The sequence below is a fragment of the Triticum urartu genome, chromosome 7 (assembly GCF_003073215.2).
Source record: "Triticum urartu cultivar G1812 chromosome 7, Tu2.1, whole genome shotgun sequence".
NCBI lineage: Eukaryota > Viridiplantae > Streptophyta > Magnoliopsida > Poales > Poaceae > Triticum > Triticum urartu.
Genome location: NC_053028.1, coordinates 8,601,884 through 8,620,362, shown reverse-complemented (window position 1 = coordinate 8,620,362; position 18,479 = coordinate 8,601,884). Strand labels below are relative to the sequence as shown.

Below are 18,479 nucleotides of genomic sequence, written 5' to 3'. Positions count from 1 at the left end.
AAACTCGCTCCTTTATAGTTAGTAGAAGATTCGCATGATTCACGCTGTCAATCTCTGTTCCTAAAATTATCTGTAATTTCAATGATAACTATAAGCTTTGAGCATTGTACTTATATACATTTCAATATATATATATATTTATACTTCAGATGAAGATCTCTGTGAAGACCCTCACTGGAAAAACAATTGTCATCGAGGTGGCGTCCTCTGACACGAGTGACAACATCAAGGACAAAATTCAGGAGAGGGAGGGCATTCCCCCAGACCAGCAACGACTTATCTTTAATGGAAGAAACCTTGATGCTGAGTGGACAGTTTCAGATTACAATATTCAGGAGCAGTCCACCCTGCACCTTGTCCTGCGCCTTGGTGGTCCTTGTACCGTTTGTTGTTATAGGTATATTAATGTGCAGATGCTAGCTGGCAAGACCGGTCAGCATCGAGGTAGATCCAATGGACACGGTCGACACTATCAGGGAAAAGATTTGTGCTCCCCAGAGGCTCTTCTTTGCTGGCAAGCAGCTTGAGGATGGACGGACAATTGCAGACTACGAATTTGGGAACAATATCACTCTGCACCTCGACTTTGGAATGCAGATTTTCGTGAAGAGTGCCATTGGTAAGACCACCACTCTCCTGGTGGAGCCGTCTGACACGTTCGACAACATTAAGGAGAAGATTCAGGGCAAGCAAGGGATCATCTTCGATGGGAAACAGCTAGATGGTCAGGGCACTCTTACTGATTACAACATTAAGAGAGGCTCCACCCTATACCTTCGTCCCTGCAAGCGCGGTGACATGCAGATTCTTGTGAAGACACGAACTAGCGAAAGCATCAGGCTCATGTTTAAACTTTCTGACACTATTGGTGATGTGAAGGCAATGATTCAGGAGAAGCAAAGGATCATGTTTGAGGGCAGGAAGCTAGATGATGGGCAGTCTACGCTCGCCGATTATGATATCCAGGAAGAGTCCACCTTGCACCTTGACTTTGGCATGGAGATATTTGTGAAGACACCCACGGGCAAGACCATCACTCTTAACGTGGATCCATCTGACACAGTTGACAGCGTTAAGGAAAAGATTCATGGAAATCAGATTCTCCTCTTTGGTGGCAAGGAGCTTGAAAGTGGACAGACACTTGAGGATTATGATATCCAGGGAGGGTCAACATTGCATGTTGAGGATTGTCTTACTGAAGGATGAGTCCATTGGTACCACTAGCAATGTGAGGGTTACGATCCTGATTAGTTCGCGTTCCACATGTCCTTGTTTCGTCTGGGAATATACCCAGAACTGATGTGTTATCCTAGGCCAACTATCCCTCTATAAACTTTGTGCTTCTTTGTTCGGTGGCATCTTTATCATATTAATTGAACCGGAAGGAGTATTGCTTTGAATGCCTGGGTTCGTGTATGCCAACTTGGATTCTCTATGCTTGTAACTATCAAGTCAGCATCTCTCTTGCACGGTGCATGACGCCTTCTCATCCCCACGATATTGACACTTTTTAGATCATGTCAAAAAGTTTCTTTAGGCCTTAATGTATCAACCCTTATAAAGCATAACAATGAAACTGTGTCTAGAAAGCATTTTGGTTAGGGAAATGTTTCCCTCCGGACCGCCGGCTGAAGCGACGCGCCGGTCGCCTCTGTCGCTAACGCACATGCCTTTGTGGCCCACATGCAGGAGCGGACCGCACAAGGACGTGTCCTACCGTACACCACACGGACCTTATCCCCTTTCTTCTCCACCGAAACAGAAATCGCTCCCGTGCTCTTCTCCACACACCACGGCAAAAACTCCATGGATCCACACCTCTTCCCATCTCCTTTTAATCCTGCCTCATGTGCCGTCTGCTCCTCGCGCAGGCCGTCGAGCTAATTTTTGCCAGCGGGAGTGCCGTTTCCTATTTCTCACTGCTTTTCTTGTGTGCAGGGACGCGCGGAGCGGTCACCGCCTGTGCCACGAGCCGGCGACGTGTTGCTGCTACGAGCGGTGACCGACGAGGTGCGGGGGTGCTCCAACTGCATGCACGCAAAGCTGGGACCGGCGTTCCGAGGTGCTACAACCGGCATGCGGCCATGCTACAATCAAAGCGCGGCGGCGACGGCCACTACCGGCGATTTGCTACAACCGCGGTGTCGACAGCTGCAATCGGTGACAAGAAATGCTACAACCGGCCATCTATTTGCTGGAACCGGTATCAGTTTTTGCTGCCGTCGGCCAGCGATTTGCTGGAACCAGATGCGTGCTGATCGTCGACGTGCGATTATTGCTGGAACCAGTGTATGTTTTTGCTGAAACTAGCTTTTTCTTTTGCTACAATCTTTTTTTGTTTGCTACAATAGAACCAATTCGAGTCGCCCTTCAGAGTTATTTTGCTGGAACTAGCGTTTTTTTTTGCTGGAACTAGCAATTTTTTTTGTTACAATCAACCACCGAAGTTTTCTCTGTTGAGGTTAATTTTGCTGGAACCGGTGTTTTTTTTGCTGGAACCTTATAATGAATTTGCTTCAAGCCGACCACTGAGGATTTTGTTAGTTTTTGCTGGACACCGACTACCGCGGCGAGCCGGAGGTGGACCGCGGCGAGCCGGAGGCGGGGCTACGCTAGGGATGCTGCAACCATGGCACCCGCGAGCTGGATCTGGTTGTTTTTAGAGCTTCATCCTCAATGAATCGCCTCTGGAATCAATGGCGGCAGTTATGCAATTCCGGCGGCCAAGGGGCGGGACCTCGTGGGAGCTCGCGGGAACGGCCACAACGGCGACGAGGATGGGTGGTGGTGGTGTGCCCGTGGAGAGTGTGTGGATCGTCTTGTTTTTCTGTCGAGCAGTGCGAAGAAGAAGACGACACAGATGGGTCAAATCCAACAGCTACGCATAATTGATCGGGTGGCTGTGCGTCGACCGGCCCATAATTTAGGCCGGTGCGCCGGCGCCTAGCACTGCCCTTTTGGTTATTGTGTGGTATTTTTTTATATAGACTACTTCAGCTAAGAGGTTTTGCTGAGAAATGAATTAGTTGGATTAGTAGAGTTTGTGTGAGGGTAAACGATGAAAACAATAGCTATTTCAATAAAGGTAGGTGGTTATGGCAAGGGACCCTTTGTCTCCCTTGATGTTTAATTTAGTTGCCTGTTCACCAATAATGCTTCGTAATGCTTCTCAAGAAGGCTTAATTAAAGGGTTACTACAGTGATTTTACCCCTGGGTATGTAATAAACCTGCAATTTTGTCTTAGAAAATGAGATAGAGGGTATTAAATGTTTGAAATGGATTTTTTTTTGCTGTTTTAAACAAATTTTAGGTAGCAAAATTGACTTCCATAAGAGTGACCTGTTAGTTACCAATATGGAGAATGAAGGAATCAATAGCTCTGGTCATATATTCTGCTAAAGAAGAGCAACTTCCCAACGAAATACTTAGGAGTGCCACTACTCTGTAACAAACTAACAAATGAATATTTGCAGCCTGTCATAGAGAAAATAATGAAGGTATAGTAGCAGGGTGAAAAGGCAAGCTGCTGTCCTAGGGGGTTAGAATGCAAAAATGCCGTTTGGAGGCCGAGCACCATGCAGGCCGTCATCTGGCACGTCAGTCTTCATAGGGATCCGGTGCAGTCCAGTATTCCCTCAACTTATTTCACCTGACACACTTTTGTATGCCACTGTATTCTCCATTTATACACAGTATTTTCCCGTTCAACAGCGCTGCACTGCCTGGCCAGGCACACGTTCCATCGTCTCTCACCCATCATGTTGAAAGGTGCCGCACGAGACGCACGAACATGGACCATTTTTACAGCACTACAATTTTCCACGCACACACAGCTAGGTGTCATTACTACCCTCCCTCTCCAGCGAGTAAACAAACCAGTGACACTGATGGAAATGTCTTTGTGCACACCGTCGTTCGATGCCACCGGTGCACCATCGCAAAGCTTTATCCCGAAGCAAAGATATCTGCGGAGGCCAATTCGTTCGTCCTACTTTTATATTCAGGATCAAGAGGCATTGGATTCACGAACCACTCCAGAATGTCAAAAAAAAAAACTAGCCAAATTATGGATAATTGGAATTGTTCTCGTCGCTACTTGAATAACCTTTGTCCTCATATTTTCACGTGCATGGTGTAGATGCTTTCTACATTATTTTTGTATCGCATTTTTCTGTCACAAACTCATGGTGAAAAATTGTTTTTGTATTGACTTCCTCACAAAATCATGTCCCTTTTTAACGTCGTTAACATGATATGCAAGAGGATATAGGTGCGGCTAGCCCGCATGTGATACACAAATGAGTAGACACCGACCAAACTCACACGTACACTTAACTCATTCAGTCTACGATCAATTTTTCACACATTAACAAAAATTGCATTCGAATTGTTTGACTTTTATATAAGCCATTTAATTTAAAAACAACCATCCCTAGTACGACCATCACCGAGTAGAAAGAATTCCCTTACAAATTGAACAATGCATCCTCGTTAAGTTTTCGATGCCATGGCATCACGCATAGGTCATCATGCATACGATTATTGTACGACAAGGCAATTGAGCCATCCATGCACAAAATAAAATTGCAGCCGATCACTTGATTAGGCTTCGCATGGTGATCGGACACATAATGTATGTGTATGCAAAGTAGTTCTGATAGCATCATTTCCTCTCATGTCGACGCCATGCCATTTCGTGTGTACTAATCTTTATTTTCGAGAAGTGAAACCCCCAAGGAACTCTCACAGCACAAAATTTAATTACCGATAAATCACACATACGGAATGATACCTTTTTCTCTTTCTTGTGTGCCAAAGGTTGCAATCAGTATGACTACCATTACCCTTCAATTCTTAAGCCAACCACACTTAATATCGATTGTTTCTTACTCAGCGCAAATAAGATGCACTCTAGTATTTTTATGATAACGTTTTTTTTTTCAAAAAAAGATGTAAAAAAGAATACAGCCCTTCCTGGTGTCATCCTATTTTAATCTTAATAAATCGATTACACGCATTAGGTAACTCATTGATTTAATTTTATTTTATATTTGTCATGCACCGTGTTATGTTGTTCAAAGATTTGAACCAAAACAGTTTTAATGAAAAGGATTTGCACCAAAACACGTTATTGTGCGTCAGCATCACACTAGCTGTCCAAGAGCATCACGTAGCTGCATCTGCATGCATGACTCTTTTTTCCGGCGCGATCCCTTTACTCCCTTGTCGCGCTCAGCATTTTTTTTTTCATGCGTCAAGCATCTCTGCTTGGACACAGGCCACAACCATCAGCACACCTCGCCCACTTGCTTCGATGTGCTGTCGCTTAGTTGTTGTCTGTCGTTAAATGTCCAAAATATGCAGTAGACATGATAAATTCCCAGCTGGCCCACTTCTTTGGGGTCAACAGCCGAGAAATATGGGTATCTATTTCGTTAGATGGGGGCTGGTTGCACAGAAGAAAGAATATGGGTGATTTGGGAATATGTCGGCCCCATTTCGGGAATCCCATGTGCTTACCGTACCAATCCCTGGATCAGTAGTTGGAACACACATACAGATAGCATCGAGATCCATACAACGATATATTTATTATAATACAAATAATGTCTTAGTTACAATACCAAAATGGTTAGTAATTGGAACGCACATACAGATGGCATTGAGATCCATACAACGATATATTTACTATAATACAAATAATGTCTTAGTTACAATACCAAAATGGCCAGTAGGCTGGCCTAAAAGCAAAAGATGCAGCGGAACGGGCTCACATCAGGCGACACGTAGACTTGAGCGAAGGACAGAACTTAGTCTTCATCACCCTCTTCTATGACTTGATCCTCTTCTGAGTGACACAAAGTAAGGGTGAATACTTAAGGTACTCAGTAAGCCCTAACACTACCCAAGGGATAAAAAATGCATTCTGGCTCTGGCAAGGTAAAGGCCATAAAGGCTTAGTTTAGCGAAAAGCTAATTTTTATGCAAGGGGTTTATTTGATATGCAGTAAAATATTTTAGAAAAGAGGAGCGATAATTGTCAACATTTTAGTTTGTTGGCCTTGGGGAAGATTCAATCGATCCCACCAGTTCACAATTTTATACGAGCCTTCATACACAAAGTCTTACCGACTCTGGCACACAATGCCAAACACTTCTGAAAACATGGGCATCCACTGCCCACTCACACATCAAGGAGATTCATTTTGCATGTCCTTACGGATTAATTGTTTTCATGGAGATGTCTAATATGTGCTCTTATACCCATACTATAATTGAGTACTAAAATGTACTTTGCTACTTTTAGCCTAATGCACTATTTGTTGGGCATCACTGAGGACGAACGCCGGCAAATGCATGAATTGATATTGGAGCATGTGTAGATATTTCTGTTGTCTAATAAATTGGATACATCTTCGGTACACTTAAAAAATTGTCCCAACTTTATGACTTTGCGCAAGACCACTTATCATGTTGTCTCTCGTACGACATGGTGAAATTTTTCACGGGATTTGCTGATGTCGTCCAATGTGTCTACGAGGGATGATATTTTTTTTCTCCCGGTGCAGTGCACGGGCATGTTTCCTTGTATATCTTAAGCTAGGAACAGGAACTTATGTTGGCTAACAGCTTATTGGATCCCAACCTTGGTTTTCTCTTCCACCGAAATCTCATATTAATTTCAAAAAAAATCCATTAAAATCAGTACATACTGAAATAATTATCTTTCACCCACAATATTTCAGCGACTGTGGTAGTACACACACATTACTTTTTTAAAATTTTGAAATATTTGGTTATGTCCAATCGAATTCAAATGGAAATTTTGGTCCTCTGACAGAAATGAAAATCGAAATCATTTAATCTAGTGAAATTCAGTAATTTCGGATGGTTGGTTTGGCGTGTGGGCTGGCTAGGATTCACTTAGGGTGGTGAATATGATAAGTTTGCGTTAGAAAAAAACTAGAATTTTAAATAATTGGAAACCAAGAGAGCAGCAAACAAAACTACGTCATGCACCACTGCTGCTAGGAAATGCATGTTGTACGATACATGAGCAGCAAATATTCTAAAGTCTGGTACACTCTATGATCCGTATTACTTATACTGCTGCTCATGTATGAGCGTCTGCATATAACTGTGTTAAAGAAAACTCAAGCCACGATTTAGCTCCAGATAATTTTCCGATTTGAAACCGAATTTGGATTGTGGCCGGTCCAGGACAACGCCGTGGCAGCATTTGCAAGAGGAAAAAAAAGAATTCCGGGAGAATAACGTTTCATATTTTCTTCCTGTTCGTAGTCACATGGCAAACGAAACATCAGATTTCAGGAGGCAAAGTCCGAGTCAATTTCCGTGTTTTTTTTTGCGGGTGAAATTTCCGTGTTTTCCAAAGTTCCAAGTTCGAGTTCGCTACAGTTTCCATGTCCGACACGGTTAACTGGAGCAATCCTCCCCTCCCCTCAACGCATTCTTTCTCCTCCCCTCCCCTCCCTTGGGTCGCCCCCGCGCGGCGACCAGGGGGGAACCCTAGCGCCGCCAAGCCCTCGGCTCCGTCTCCCACTTCTCCTACCTGCCGCCGCCGGGAAAAGCCCGGTTGGCGTCGGCGGCGAGATCTCTCCTCCCCACAGCGGCAGGACCTAGCGCGGGTGGCGTTCGGCGGCGGTTGGCGGCGCGTTGGCGACGGGGCGCGCCGGCGAGGACTCAGGGGGCGACGGCAGGATCTGCTTCCCCTGGTGGTCATGGGGGGGGGGGGGGGCGTTCGGGGCGCTCCTGTGGTGGTCGTGGTCGATCTGTTTCAAATCTGACCGCCAGTGCTTCGGGCGGCGCGGGGATCTCGGGGCGGCGACCTAGATCGGTGGCGCGCGGTGCGGCATGCCTGGCGGGCGGCACCCACTGGTGCAGATGGGGGGGGCTTCCACGGCTGCGTGGGCAGCGTGGAGGCGGCGGCGCTATGGGGGCTCCTCGATGGCCGACTGGAGTTCCATGGGAGGCGTCGTCTCCGACTCGATCTACTCCGGTTTGTGCTGGCTACGGCAGCGACTACGGTCGACGGCAATACTGCCTGGACGGATCTGGCGGGTGGGCATGGATCCGGGGGAAACTCCAGGCCGGCGTGGCTGCCGCACCAAAGTCGACGCCCCCGGCGCCGATTACCTTTCTGGAGGCTTCGGTGTGGATCATACGCCCCCCACCTTTGCCATGAGCGCATGCGAAAGCCCCTGTTCCTCTATTTGGGCGACGATGGCACTTTGGTGTCGTGTTCCTTCCTGAAGGCGTCGGTCGAGGACTGCTCAGGGTGGTGGAGTTGCTGGTAGTTCGGAGTCGACACGAGATGGCATGTAGGTGGAGCGGTGTGGCATCAATAGTATCATCGACGGTGGGTCTCGGCGGCATGGCGCGGTGGAGACTCGGCATCGTGGTGGCATCGACGGTAGCTAGACCGTGCAAGGTAGATGCAACAGTACAGCTCTGAAAATGGATTGGTGGCAGGTGGCTGCAGCGGCCTCATATCCGGCAGGTGTCCTGGTTGAGGAGTGCGCCGATCCGGTGGGTACCCCATACCCGGCAGGCGTCCTGGATGGAACCTCTGGTCTTAGATGTTAGGTTTGTCTGCGATGTCTGTTTGGTATTAGGCTCAGACTATTAGCATCCCTTCATCATTTGGACAGGAGTAGCGACAGATGTTGTCTAGACGGTGGCTTTAGTCTTGCTGTTGTATTACTTTGTAATGTCTTATGTGCACAATTAATAAAGTGACTGCATGCATTCTCCAGATGCAGAGGCCGGGGGTCCTCCTCCATTTCTTAAAAAAAATGTCCGACACGGTCGAGACAGCATCCAGTCGTTTTTGTTTCTCTCTCTGCTCGTGTATGTACGTGCTTATATACGGCTGATGTTGGACGCTCAAAATCCAACAATGTGCAGGCAGCTACGTGGACACACATAGATCGTGCCAGCGGCAGCCAAACACGCTCGCAGATAAGATGGCTGACGATGGACGCTCCAAGTTGGTCCATCGACCGGCAACAATGCCGTGCCTGCCTCACGAGCTGATCGCCTGGAAGATCCTGGTCCGGCTGCCCGCCAAGTCGCTGCTGCGGCTACTGTGCGTCTGCAAGGCCTGGCGCGACACCATCTCCGGCGCCGACCCCTCCTTCTCTCAGGTGCACTTTCAACAACTTCACCAGCAGGACAAGAAGCCCTACAGCCTGCTCATCGCGCCACGTATCAAAAGCGAAAGCAACGTGGAAGATCCCCGCAACACAAGAAGACCCTGGACCGACATGAAGGTTACCTCCCCGGGGCTGTACCTGTGGGGGGAGAGCCAGAAGGACATCGCGACCCTCTTATTCGACATCTCCTTGTTCCCCGCCGAGGGGGCGGCAACAAGGCACGGGCTCGTGCACTGTGATGGGCTTCTGTTGCTGCCGGCCGAAGATACTGTGCGCATGCTCAACCCGGCCGCATGCCAAATCTGTGTGCTGCCTTGGAGCCCGAACAGTGTTGCGCCGTGTCAGTGCCCCGAAGGTGAAGGCCACCAGGCGTTCGGCTTCAGGCACGACCAACGCTCCAATGCTTACAAGGTCGTTCGCTTCTTCCACCACGAAACGTGTAGCATGGACAGTCTCGGGATGGAGGTGTTCACTATCGGAAACCATTGCTGGCGTGAGACAGCCGTGCAACCGCCATACCCTTTCGTAGCAGGGCTAATGGCGACCTTCTTCAAGGGCTCCTTGATCTAGATGATCGACCATTACTCGCCTATGTATGATTACTCGCATCTGGATGATGTTGCACAAATGCCTAGCTATGTCCGTTTTAACCTTGAAGACGAGTCATTCAGCGTCATGACGGGTCCTCCATGGTACGAAGGGGCCGACTATCTTGACGCCAACTTTGCCGAGGTGAACGGGAAGCTAGCCATGCCTCATCCAGGGCCCAACAATGAATTGGTCGAGATATGGATGTGCGATGATGTGGAAGGCAACGACCCGCCACGGTGGCATCGGCGGCATGTGCTCGATTACCCATTTTCTATGCGTCTCATTGCCACGTTTGGTGACGAGATATATCAAGATACGGTGGACTATCTCTGGCGTCGAACTCGTAAAGGAGATAAGGCTATTGCTCGCATGAATGTCTTGAGATATTACAACCCGGTTATGGGCACGCTTGTTGAATATTCATGGAGAAATGTCAAAAGCTTCGATGTAAGCTCTTATGTTCCAACCCTAGTTAGAATCTAAATAGCTTCTAGCTATCCCGCAAAAAAAAAAAAGCTTCTAACCTAGCTTATTGCTAGCTATGTAATCAGTAAGGACCGTCACTTCCTACTATAACTAGTAGAATGCCTGTGCGTTGCCACGGGCTCTTGAAATAGTTTGTCCGAGTTACATGTTAACTTTTTAAGGTCTCGCCCCGCCATAGATCCAGACCCCCACCACTGATTCCACCCCGCTTAGGCCGCCGCCTGCCGCTGCGCTGCCCATCGCATTCACCTCCGCCCCGACCCCGCCCGCCTCCTCTCAGGCCGCCTCCGCCTCCGGTCCATCCTTCGCCCGGGCCCGCTCCATCCGCCTCCCCTCCGGCCCTGCTCCGTCCGCCTCCTCTCCGGCCCTGCTCCGTCTGCCTCCTCTCCGGTTCGTCCGCCGCACTGCTCCGTCCGCTTCCGCCCCGCGCCGCACGCTGCCGCCCCGCTCCGTCCGCCTCCGCCCCGCGCCGCACGTTGCCGCCCCGCTCCCTGCTCGGCCGTCGCCCGCTACCCGATGGCGCCGAAGAAGATGCCGAAGGGAAAGTCCGGTTTCTTCGGCATGAGGGCGAAGCCCTCCGGGAACTTTGGACTGGAGTTCTCCGATGCCGGGCAACATTGGTGGCTCGGCACGTATCCCACCGCCGATGAGGCCTCTCGTGCCTACGACGTGGCGGTGTGGCGTGCCGGATGGCCGAAGACGGACCTAAACTTCCTGGAGGTCGAGTCCCAGGCGGTGGCGGAGTGGCTCGTGCTGCAGGGCATCCGGATGGAGGAGATGCCGACTAAGAAGGCGAAGAAGAGACCCGCGGTTGTTGTCGCTCCCGGCGAGAGCGACGAGGCGGCGATAGCTTGGTTTGCGTGATTTGCGTTTTGCTGCAAAGCCATCTCTAATGAAATGCTATTTGCTATATTTTTAAATAGGAAAATTATTCTGATGAGCCAGCCATAACTCAATAGACCAATCTTTAATGAAATGCTATTTGCTACATTTTTTAAATAGAAAAATTATTCCGATCAGCCAGCCATAACTCAATAGACCAATCCGAACCCACATTTTCTAAAGTAAAAAAAAAATATTTCCCTTGATAGATCAAGATGCCAAAGTGTCGTTTGCCCGACTGCTATGTTCCTATACACGCAGAGCAAATTATTTTTCAAATCAAGGAATTAAGAAAAGGAAGAATATCATGATGTTCGTAGCACTTGCCAGGTCTGCCATGCTACAATGGCATTGTCTTTTTAGTCTCTACCCACATGCCGAGTTGAGAAATAATCTTCAGATATACCCACAGCTAACACACTCACGTACATAATGGCCCTTGGCTGATTGATTTGGCTGGCTGTTAACACAAGCACACAACACACAAAATCAGTCAATGGCCACACGAGTATGCATTGTTTACTTTATTCCAATTGTGATGCAATCGTGACACTTACAAGCCCCGTCCGCTCGCCCGTCACGGTAATTGCCTACTCGCCGCTGGTGCCAACCTCTCGACCTCGCCACCGCCGCTCTCCACTCAGTCTCCACCGGCTGCCCATTGCCTCTTGCGCCACCCGCGCGCTCACTCAGCCCAATGTTGTTGATTGGAATGCGGGACTGAAGGTAATCCATGGATAGGTTTTAGTTCTGCTTGGCATCAATCTTTGGTACTTGTCAATCCATCTACCGCACAAAAAAATCGACTCTCAGACAGAAAAGTGATCTAACTCTATTGATGAGCACAACAGTACATACCATCCCATCATGATGTTGCCATCTCTCACACTTGATGATTCTTGTTATTTATAACATGTACACCATCAGGCGATTGCTTTATTAGAAATATATTTACACAATATGATCAGAGCAACATCAAGGAGTCGGATGCTGGTGCACAGATTCTCCTCAAATTCCACATACAACCCTTGTAGAGAAGAACAACATATTTTCCTTAGGTGATTTTTGACCGAGCTCCTACAAAAAAAATTCAAAGAAATCATGAGGAGCATGGAGCCAAGCAAACTAATCATAGTAAATCATGAGGGGAGAAGCCTCTCAACCTACTACAGGGAATCGAGTCAACATTAATTCGTGTAAGAATTAAACCGTAATGTAGATCAACAACCCAGTAGTTGATAAAATAACCCTGACACAACCCATTAATACAATATATGGTCACAGGAAGTAGATTGAGATTGTGCAGATATCATGATCTACGAACCGTATCTACGAATATTGATTGCAAAGTCACAAACAGAACCTCCTCACATCACAAAACAAATGTTTCATCAATAGAAACTCTAGCGAATGCCAATTGGATTATATAAGTAAGACAGAGACATCGAAAAAAAGAAATATAATTCAAAGAGTATATATTCTATTTTCTTACTTGACATCACAGAGAATGCAAGTCAAAGATATTGCGATACATCTTACCCTTCTATAAATTGACTGCAAGGCACAATCCCCAGCAAAATATACAGAATGAATTGCTCCTATGATCCAAGTATTGCATAAATAGTTATATACAAACTATTCAACAGTGAGCATAAACATGGCATGTACTACCAAAATCCCTTGGATATGGAGCTTAGTCTGCATGTCTATTCGTTTTGTTTCCATAGTACAATGTCAATACTTGTTTCCCTAGTACAATGCCCGTGCGTTGTCACGGGCCTTTTAATTTTTTTTTCTGATTGCAAACATAAGCATAATGCATTTCCAATTTCACATGTATAGAAAAAAATTACAGTAACAATCAAAAATGTATTTGATGCAATGTATTTTCATTATTCCACTCCACTTGCATCTCCTAGTAGAACGCCCGTGCGTTGCAATGGGCTATATTGACGACTTCTTTTTTTACGTCAAAGCACTCTTCTTTTCTCCCATTCTTCCTTCCCCCAATTAAAAATGTTTCTCAGAGTGATATGTGAATGGATAAATTTACAATGATACTAAAATATGAAGGACTAAAACCATATTTATGGAAGAACATTTCTACAACACATTCGACATGAAACTTATGGTGCTTGATAGATTGGATAAAACATGATGCTGACTTAGCACCAAATCTAATTGATAGTTCAGAACATGGTTGCCATACCATTGTACCTGAAAGATCTGTCTCCCCCTTCCTCGCTCCCTCTCTAGTAGCTGTCTCATGAGCCGGTCGTCATTGTTGCTGTTGATGGCGATGACAATAATGAGGAGGAACACCACAAGAGCTAGATGTTCTTGACCTCTTCCCTATGGTAACTGCCGCCTCTGCATTGGGTGTCGTTCATCAACACCACCGCTGCGCCAACTGCTACATGTATAGAAAATAAGAAGATAGAAACTTTGTGTGTTGGGTCGCCAGCTGCTCATTTGCTTGTATGATTGTGGAGACTGCACTAACTAGTAGAAAAAGGGTCAAACGTGTTGAACCTTTAGTACCGGTTCGTGGCACGAACCGGCACTAAAGGGGTGGTGGCAGGCTGGCGTTAGGCCGGGGCCCCACGATCACCTTTAGTACCGGTTCGTGGCACGAACCGGTACTAAAGGTCTAACCTTTAGTACCGGTTCGTGCCACGAACCGGTACTAAAGGGGTCTAACCTATAGTACCGGTTCGTGCCACGAACCGGTACTAAAGGTCCCATTTTCAAACTCTACCCCCCCCCCCATGGATCGCCTTTTCAGTTTTAAAAAAAATAAAAGAAAATAATGGAAATGTCAAAAAATAAAAGAAAATAAGTTTCTCATGTGATATGTGGTCTAGTTGTTGGGAAAATTTGCAAATGTGAATTTTGACTTTATTTGCAAAATCTCTCTGAAATTTGTAAAAATGGGCATAACTTTTGCATACTAACTCGGATGAAAAAGTTTTTTATATGAAAAATCATCTACTCGAAAAGTTACATCCGAATTTAACGGGGGAACCCCGTTAAACATTTGCAAAATCCTCAAAAACCTAATAGAAAAAAGTTACGGGGCTTTTAAGATCTAGAGTGGAAAAAATTGAAAAATATTCAAACAGTGGGCAAACTGTGGTCAAACAATGGTCAAACTAATTATTCTAGAATATTAGTGTTACTAAATAATTATTTTATTTATTTCAATTCTGGTCAAATCTGGTCAAACTATGGTCAAACAATGGTCAAACTAATTATTCAAGAAATATTAGTGTTACTAAATAATTATTGTTTTTAAAACAATAGTTTCAAACTCAAACAGTGAAATGTGTCACTTCATGCTCAAGTGCAGAGGGATGGGCTGGAGTAGTGAGAGGGATGGGTGACCGGTCGGGAAGTTAGATGATTTGGAATGAGTGATCCACACTTGAGCAGTTAAGAGAGGTGATTAGAGACTAAATCATCAAATAATTCAGAAAAAATAAAAATAAAAAAACAAAAAAAAATTCCAAAATTTTCAGAAAAAAATTCAAAAAAAAAACCTTTAGTACCGTTTGGTAACACCAACCGGTACTAAAGGTCCCCCGTACCAGGGCGCGAGCTCACGCCACGTGGTGGCACTTTAGTGCCGGTTCGTGCCGAACCGGTACTAAAGGAGGGGGGGGCTTTAGTGCCGAAACCTTAGTGCCGGTTCCATAACCGGCACTAAAGGCCCTTACAAACCGGTACTAATGGTCCGTTTTCTACTAGTTTAACAAGCAGGCTGGTAATTGTACTCCAGCTTGAATGGAGATGCACCAAGTTCATTTGATCCACCAATCAACTTTGGACTGTGGATCCCAAGTCCGAGAACAAAAACTCGCTGAAAGTCTGCATGTGTATCCAATAATCATGACATGTACTCCATATGTAAAGAAATATAAGAGCGTTTAGATCACTTCTTTAGTAATCTAAACACTCTTATATTTCTTTGAGGAGGGATTATGGACCAAAAGAAGAAAATAAACATTGCATGCTACAGAAATGGATAATAAAATCTATCTGCATGAGATGCCACATGAATGTCACAAACATAAGCATAGTTTCGATGCACACTATCTCATGTTGCATGTTAAATACAGGTTTGTGCACGTTGACTTTTGCTGGTAGATGGAGATACTAAGATGAAAAAATGGTCACACAAAAATTGATTTTCAAATGTTAATATTACCAAGACTAATCCATGAATAAAATGTATGCAACTATGCACAGTAAAGATACTTAAAATAGTTACTGGACTAAACTCACTGATATAGAGCTATCAAAACCGGAGCCAAGGCTCAAATCTTAACAACGATCAAAGCAGACTTCAGCCTTGTGGTTGCCGCATAGGCTCACCACAGTGACAACACCAACTCTCTTCCGTCTTCTCAGTTTCTTGACAAAAAATGATACTGCTATTTGCACATTAGGGAGTAAATTATGCTTCAAGCATTACTCAAACCAAATCGGCAATATGTAGGCTTAAAATATCAGCAGGCATCCACACAGATTTCTACAGCTGAAATATAGTGTTGTGATTTGTGTACCCATAATGCAGAATAACCTATTGTTCTATTTGGTGGTTAAATAAATAAACATTATTGTTTTTGGCTAGTGCCTGTAGAGCTACTAAATGATAGTCAGCGTCACTGTATATTTCTAAGAAAGAAAATTATAAGACTTCATTGGTTGTAAATAATGCTAATTGTATTGGTTGCCACCAATGTCGACTTGAAAAGAAAATTATGGAGCTTCAGTTCATATGCACCTAGTCATATAAAAAAATAAGAACACATGCTTCAACTCCTGTTAGTTCAGTCACAAAAAAAATCATCACCAAAAATCAGAAGACAAAGTATCATTGTTATATTTGTTGACTTGATTGATTACTGTAGGTTAACACACCCAACTGGAATTAACCTGCAATAGGATAAAAGAAATTAAGATTTGAGACGTGTGTTATAGGGTTCATAGAAGAGAGAAGAGGGAGGTACCATATCAAATCATTGGTCACACAGTTTGACATTCAACTTTCCATTTTCCAATGAGACCTCAGGGATTCATATACATAAACGTTGATTGATATATCAGGTCCAACTCCCTGTAACACATAAAAGTTACTGGGAAGTCAACTAAAAAACAATTCTCAGCAGAAACATATGGCTTACCAATAAGGTGGACCAAAGGCCTTTACAATCCTCTACCATTCTCTTCTCTACAAATTGTAGACAACGTGTGAAAGATGCCCTTGTAATACCTAGTGGTTTTCTGCAGAATTTTATAGACATGAAAGTTTAGCTTACTAAAACATGTTCCTTTGGTCTGTAAAGCTGCATTGCATGAAAGCATTAGGTAAAGATGCTCTAAGTTCTAACTGGAAGTTATATTGATTGATTGGTTGGCTTAGTGTTATTCACAAATCACGAAAGGAAGAAAAGCATCACCTGTGTTGTCAGGTGATTTCAAAGAACATCCAATGGGTAAGTTACAGATGCAGGTGTCACTCACGCTAGACCACCACCAAGTAAACATATAGACACTAACATAATTTGGGCCGTCCATTCCGTGAAGCTGCAACTATATTTCGAAATTTATAAACCTATAACAAAAAAACATAGTCGTGAGAAATCTTGCAAGTTAACATACTAAAATTCAGTGCTGAACTTTTTGTATCGCTCATATCAATAGAAGCTGATGACGGAATAAGAAAATCGATGTATAATTTTCACAAGATTGCCTTTCGAATATGCCCAAAACACTTCTTGTCGAACAACCCACGAAGCCATGTGCCATATACTACCCTTCCTTAGACCTGCAACATCTGAATGCATACCTGCCACCTGTCGGATCAGTATGCCACAAGCTCGTACAACAAACTTTATCATCAGCATATGGGTTATGTGACAAAAAAATTACTGTATTCAAGAACATTTTCGCGAGATTGCAATTTTGTAGCTATGAACAGCATATGGTACATACAATGAATCCACAACCAAGTTGAAGTTTGGACCATGATTGGACAATACAGCGCAGAGTGTTGTAAATTAACAACAATAATAATAGGCCATGACTGTCAACCAGAGATATATTGTTTGGGGCAATCAATTCAAAGCGAGGGAAGAATATATATCACATTCAGGGAACTTAGTTGATATTATCAGCATCCAATTCCTTTGAAGAATCTATATATGTGCAGTGTGAAAGCAGAAGGAGCACAGCAGCACCATGAAATAGAAGATAAATATTCCTTCACGCTCACAATCCGTGCACACGAGAACGCCGGAGATAAAAGAGGGGGCGGAAAGCCTATTACCTGCAAGAGGATGGAGAGTGGCGAGGATCGAGATGCAGATCTTGCCGACCATGCCGGTGAGGTGTGCGATGGTGATCCAGCCAAGGAGCCGCTGCGCTTGGCAGGGGAAGGCCCCGACGACGCCATGGAAGAGGAGACGGTGGCCGCCGCCAGTCGACGGCAACGGGGACCTGGCGGATATCACCTCCATCATCCCAGACACGCCTTCATGGTGGGCATCCTCACGGCCCCTTGAAACCGCAGCAGCTTCTCCTTGCATCCCCGTCGCCAGATCATAGCAAACTGCACACACGCCCGAATCAAATCAAGATGCGGAAATAACCAAACCAGAAGAAGTGGAGGAGGGATTCGTACCTAGTCGAGGCCATGGACCAGAGGGTGATCTGCGGCGCCAACGCCAGATCGGTCATCGTGGCCGCGGGCGAGGGACGCGGCAGCGACCTCGTTCCTCGGCGGCGGCGGCGGATCCTATCGGGGCTGGGGCGTCTCCTCTCGGCGGCGGCGGCGGCTCCTCTCGGGGCTGCCTGGGTCGCTCACCATGAAGAAGAAGATAGGGTAGAGGAATTGAGCGAGGGAGGAGGAATCGAGCGGCTTGTACGGCAGGGGGCCAAACCATGATAAAAATCAGTACAACCCGTGCGAGGTGGAGAACGAAATGACTTACCTATAGCTCATGATTCGATTGAGATGATAGGGAAGGAAGGAAAATTGTGATTTAGTCAGACAAAGTTTTGGAAAGTTCTGATTCAGCTGAGAAATAGATGGAAATAATGCCTCAGGATGAGGAGGTCACGATTAGGGCATGGCAAGAAGAACTTTTTTGGAAAGCTTTGATTCTGGTGATAATTACCATATTCGAAATTTCCTTAGTTATAGCCTTACCATACATGGATTGATTTATTACTATAATTATCATATTTGAGATTTCTAAGTTCATAGCCTTACCATACGTGGATTAATTGTGATTGATTACCATAAATACGTTGGGTATTGTCAGCCAGACGAAAAAGAG

General features: G+C 45.4%; 1 protein-coding gene, 2 long non-coding RNA genes and 1 pseudogene across 8 annotated transcripts; 2 read left to right on the top strand and 2 right to left on the bottom strand.

Annotated features, from left to right (window-relative positions):
- Window positions 1-1,712: 1,712 nt before the first annotated feature.
- On the top strand, window positions 1,713-2,955 carry LOC125521754. Its single transcript, XR_007289406.1, has 2 exons — window positions 1,713-2,289; window positions 2,545-2,955. It is a non-coding gene; the product is annotated as an uncharacterized LOC125521754 (long non-coding RNA).
- Window positions 2,956-9,033: 6,078 nt separating this feature from the next.
- LOC125518065 lies at window positions 9,034-11,118 on the top strand (annotated as a pseudogene).
- Window positions 11,119-11,945: 827 nt separating this feature from the next.
- On the bottom strand, window positions 11,946-13,489 carry LOC125521667. Of its 2 annotated transcripts, none has more exons than XR_007289388.1 (2): window positions 13,354-13,489; window positions 11,946-12,213 (listed from the first exon to the last, which is right to left on the bottom strand). It is a non-coding gene; the product is annotated as an uncharacterized LOC125521667 (long non-coding RNA). The 2 variants fall into 2 exon arrangements; XR_007289389.1 differs by having other exon boundaries at window positions 13,346-13,481.
- Window positions 13,490-15,489: 2,000 nt separating this feature from the next.
- Window positions 15,490-17,978, bottom strand: LOC125520329. 5 transcript variants are annotated; one of them, XR_007288621.1, is made up of 6 exons: window positions 17,822-17,978; window positions 17,468-17,749; window positions 16,599-16,994; window positions 16,323-16,422; window positions 16,149-16,255; window positions 15,490-16,074 (listed from the first exon to the last, which is right to left on the bottom strand). XR_007288621.1 is itself a non-coding variant. In XM_048685221.1 (4 exons), the coding sequence occupies exons 2-4, from the start codon at window positions 17,724-17,726 to the stop codon at window positions 16,732-16,734; spliced, it is 288 nt and encodes a 95-aa protein (XP_048541178.1). In that variant the 5' UTR covers window positions 17,727-17,749; window positions 17,822-17,978; the 3' UTR covers window positions 16,599-16,731. The 5 variants fall into 5 exon arrangements, 2 of the variants coding, with proteins under 2 accessions (XP_048541178.1, XP_048541177.1); XR_007288623.1 differs by having other exon boundaries at window positions 16,599-16,975; XR_007288622.1 differs by having other exon boundaries at window positions 16,599-16,753.
- Window positions 17,979-18,479: the final 501 nt, after the last annotated feature.

Excerpts from the sequence above, each read along its gene's own strand:
- LOC125520329 (XM_048685220.1), bottom strand. The coding sequence starts at position 17,726 with ATGCAAGGAGAAGCTGCTGCGGTTTCAAGGGGCCGTGAGGATGCCCAC. Across the intron at positions 16,976-17,467 it reads CACTCTCCATCCTCTTGCAG|ATGTTGCAGGTCTAAGGAAG; the intron begins GTAATAGGCTTT and ends GTATGCATTCAG. Across the intron at positions 16,754-16,874 it reads AAGGCAATCTTGTGAAAATT|GTTTATAAATTTCGAAATAT; the intron begins ATACATCGATTT and ends TTTTTGTTATAG.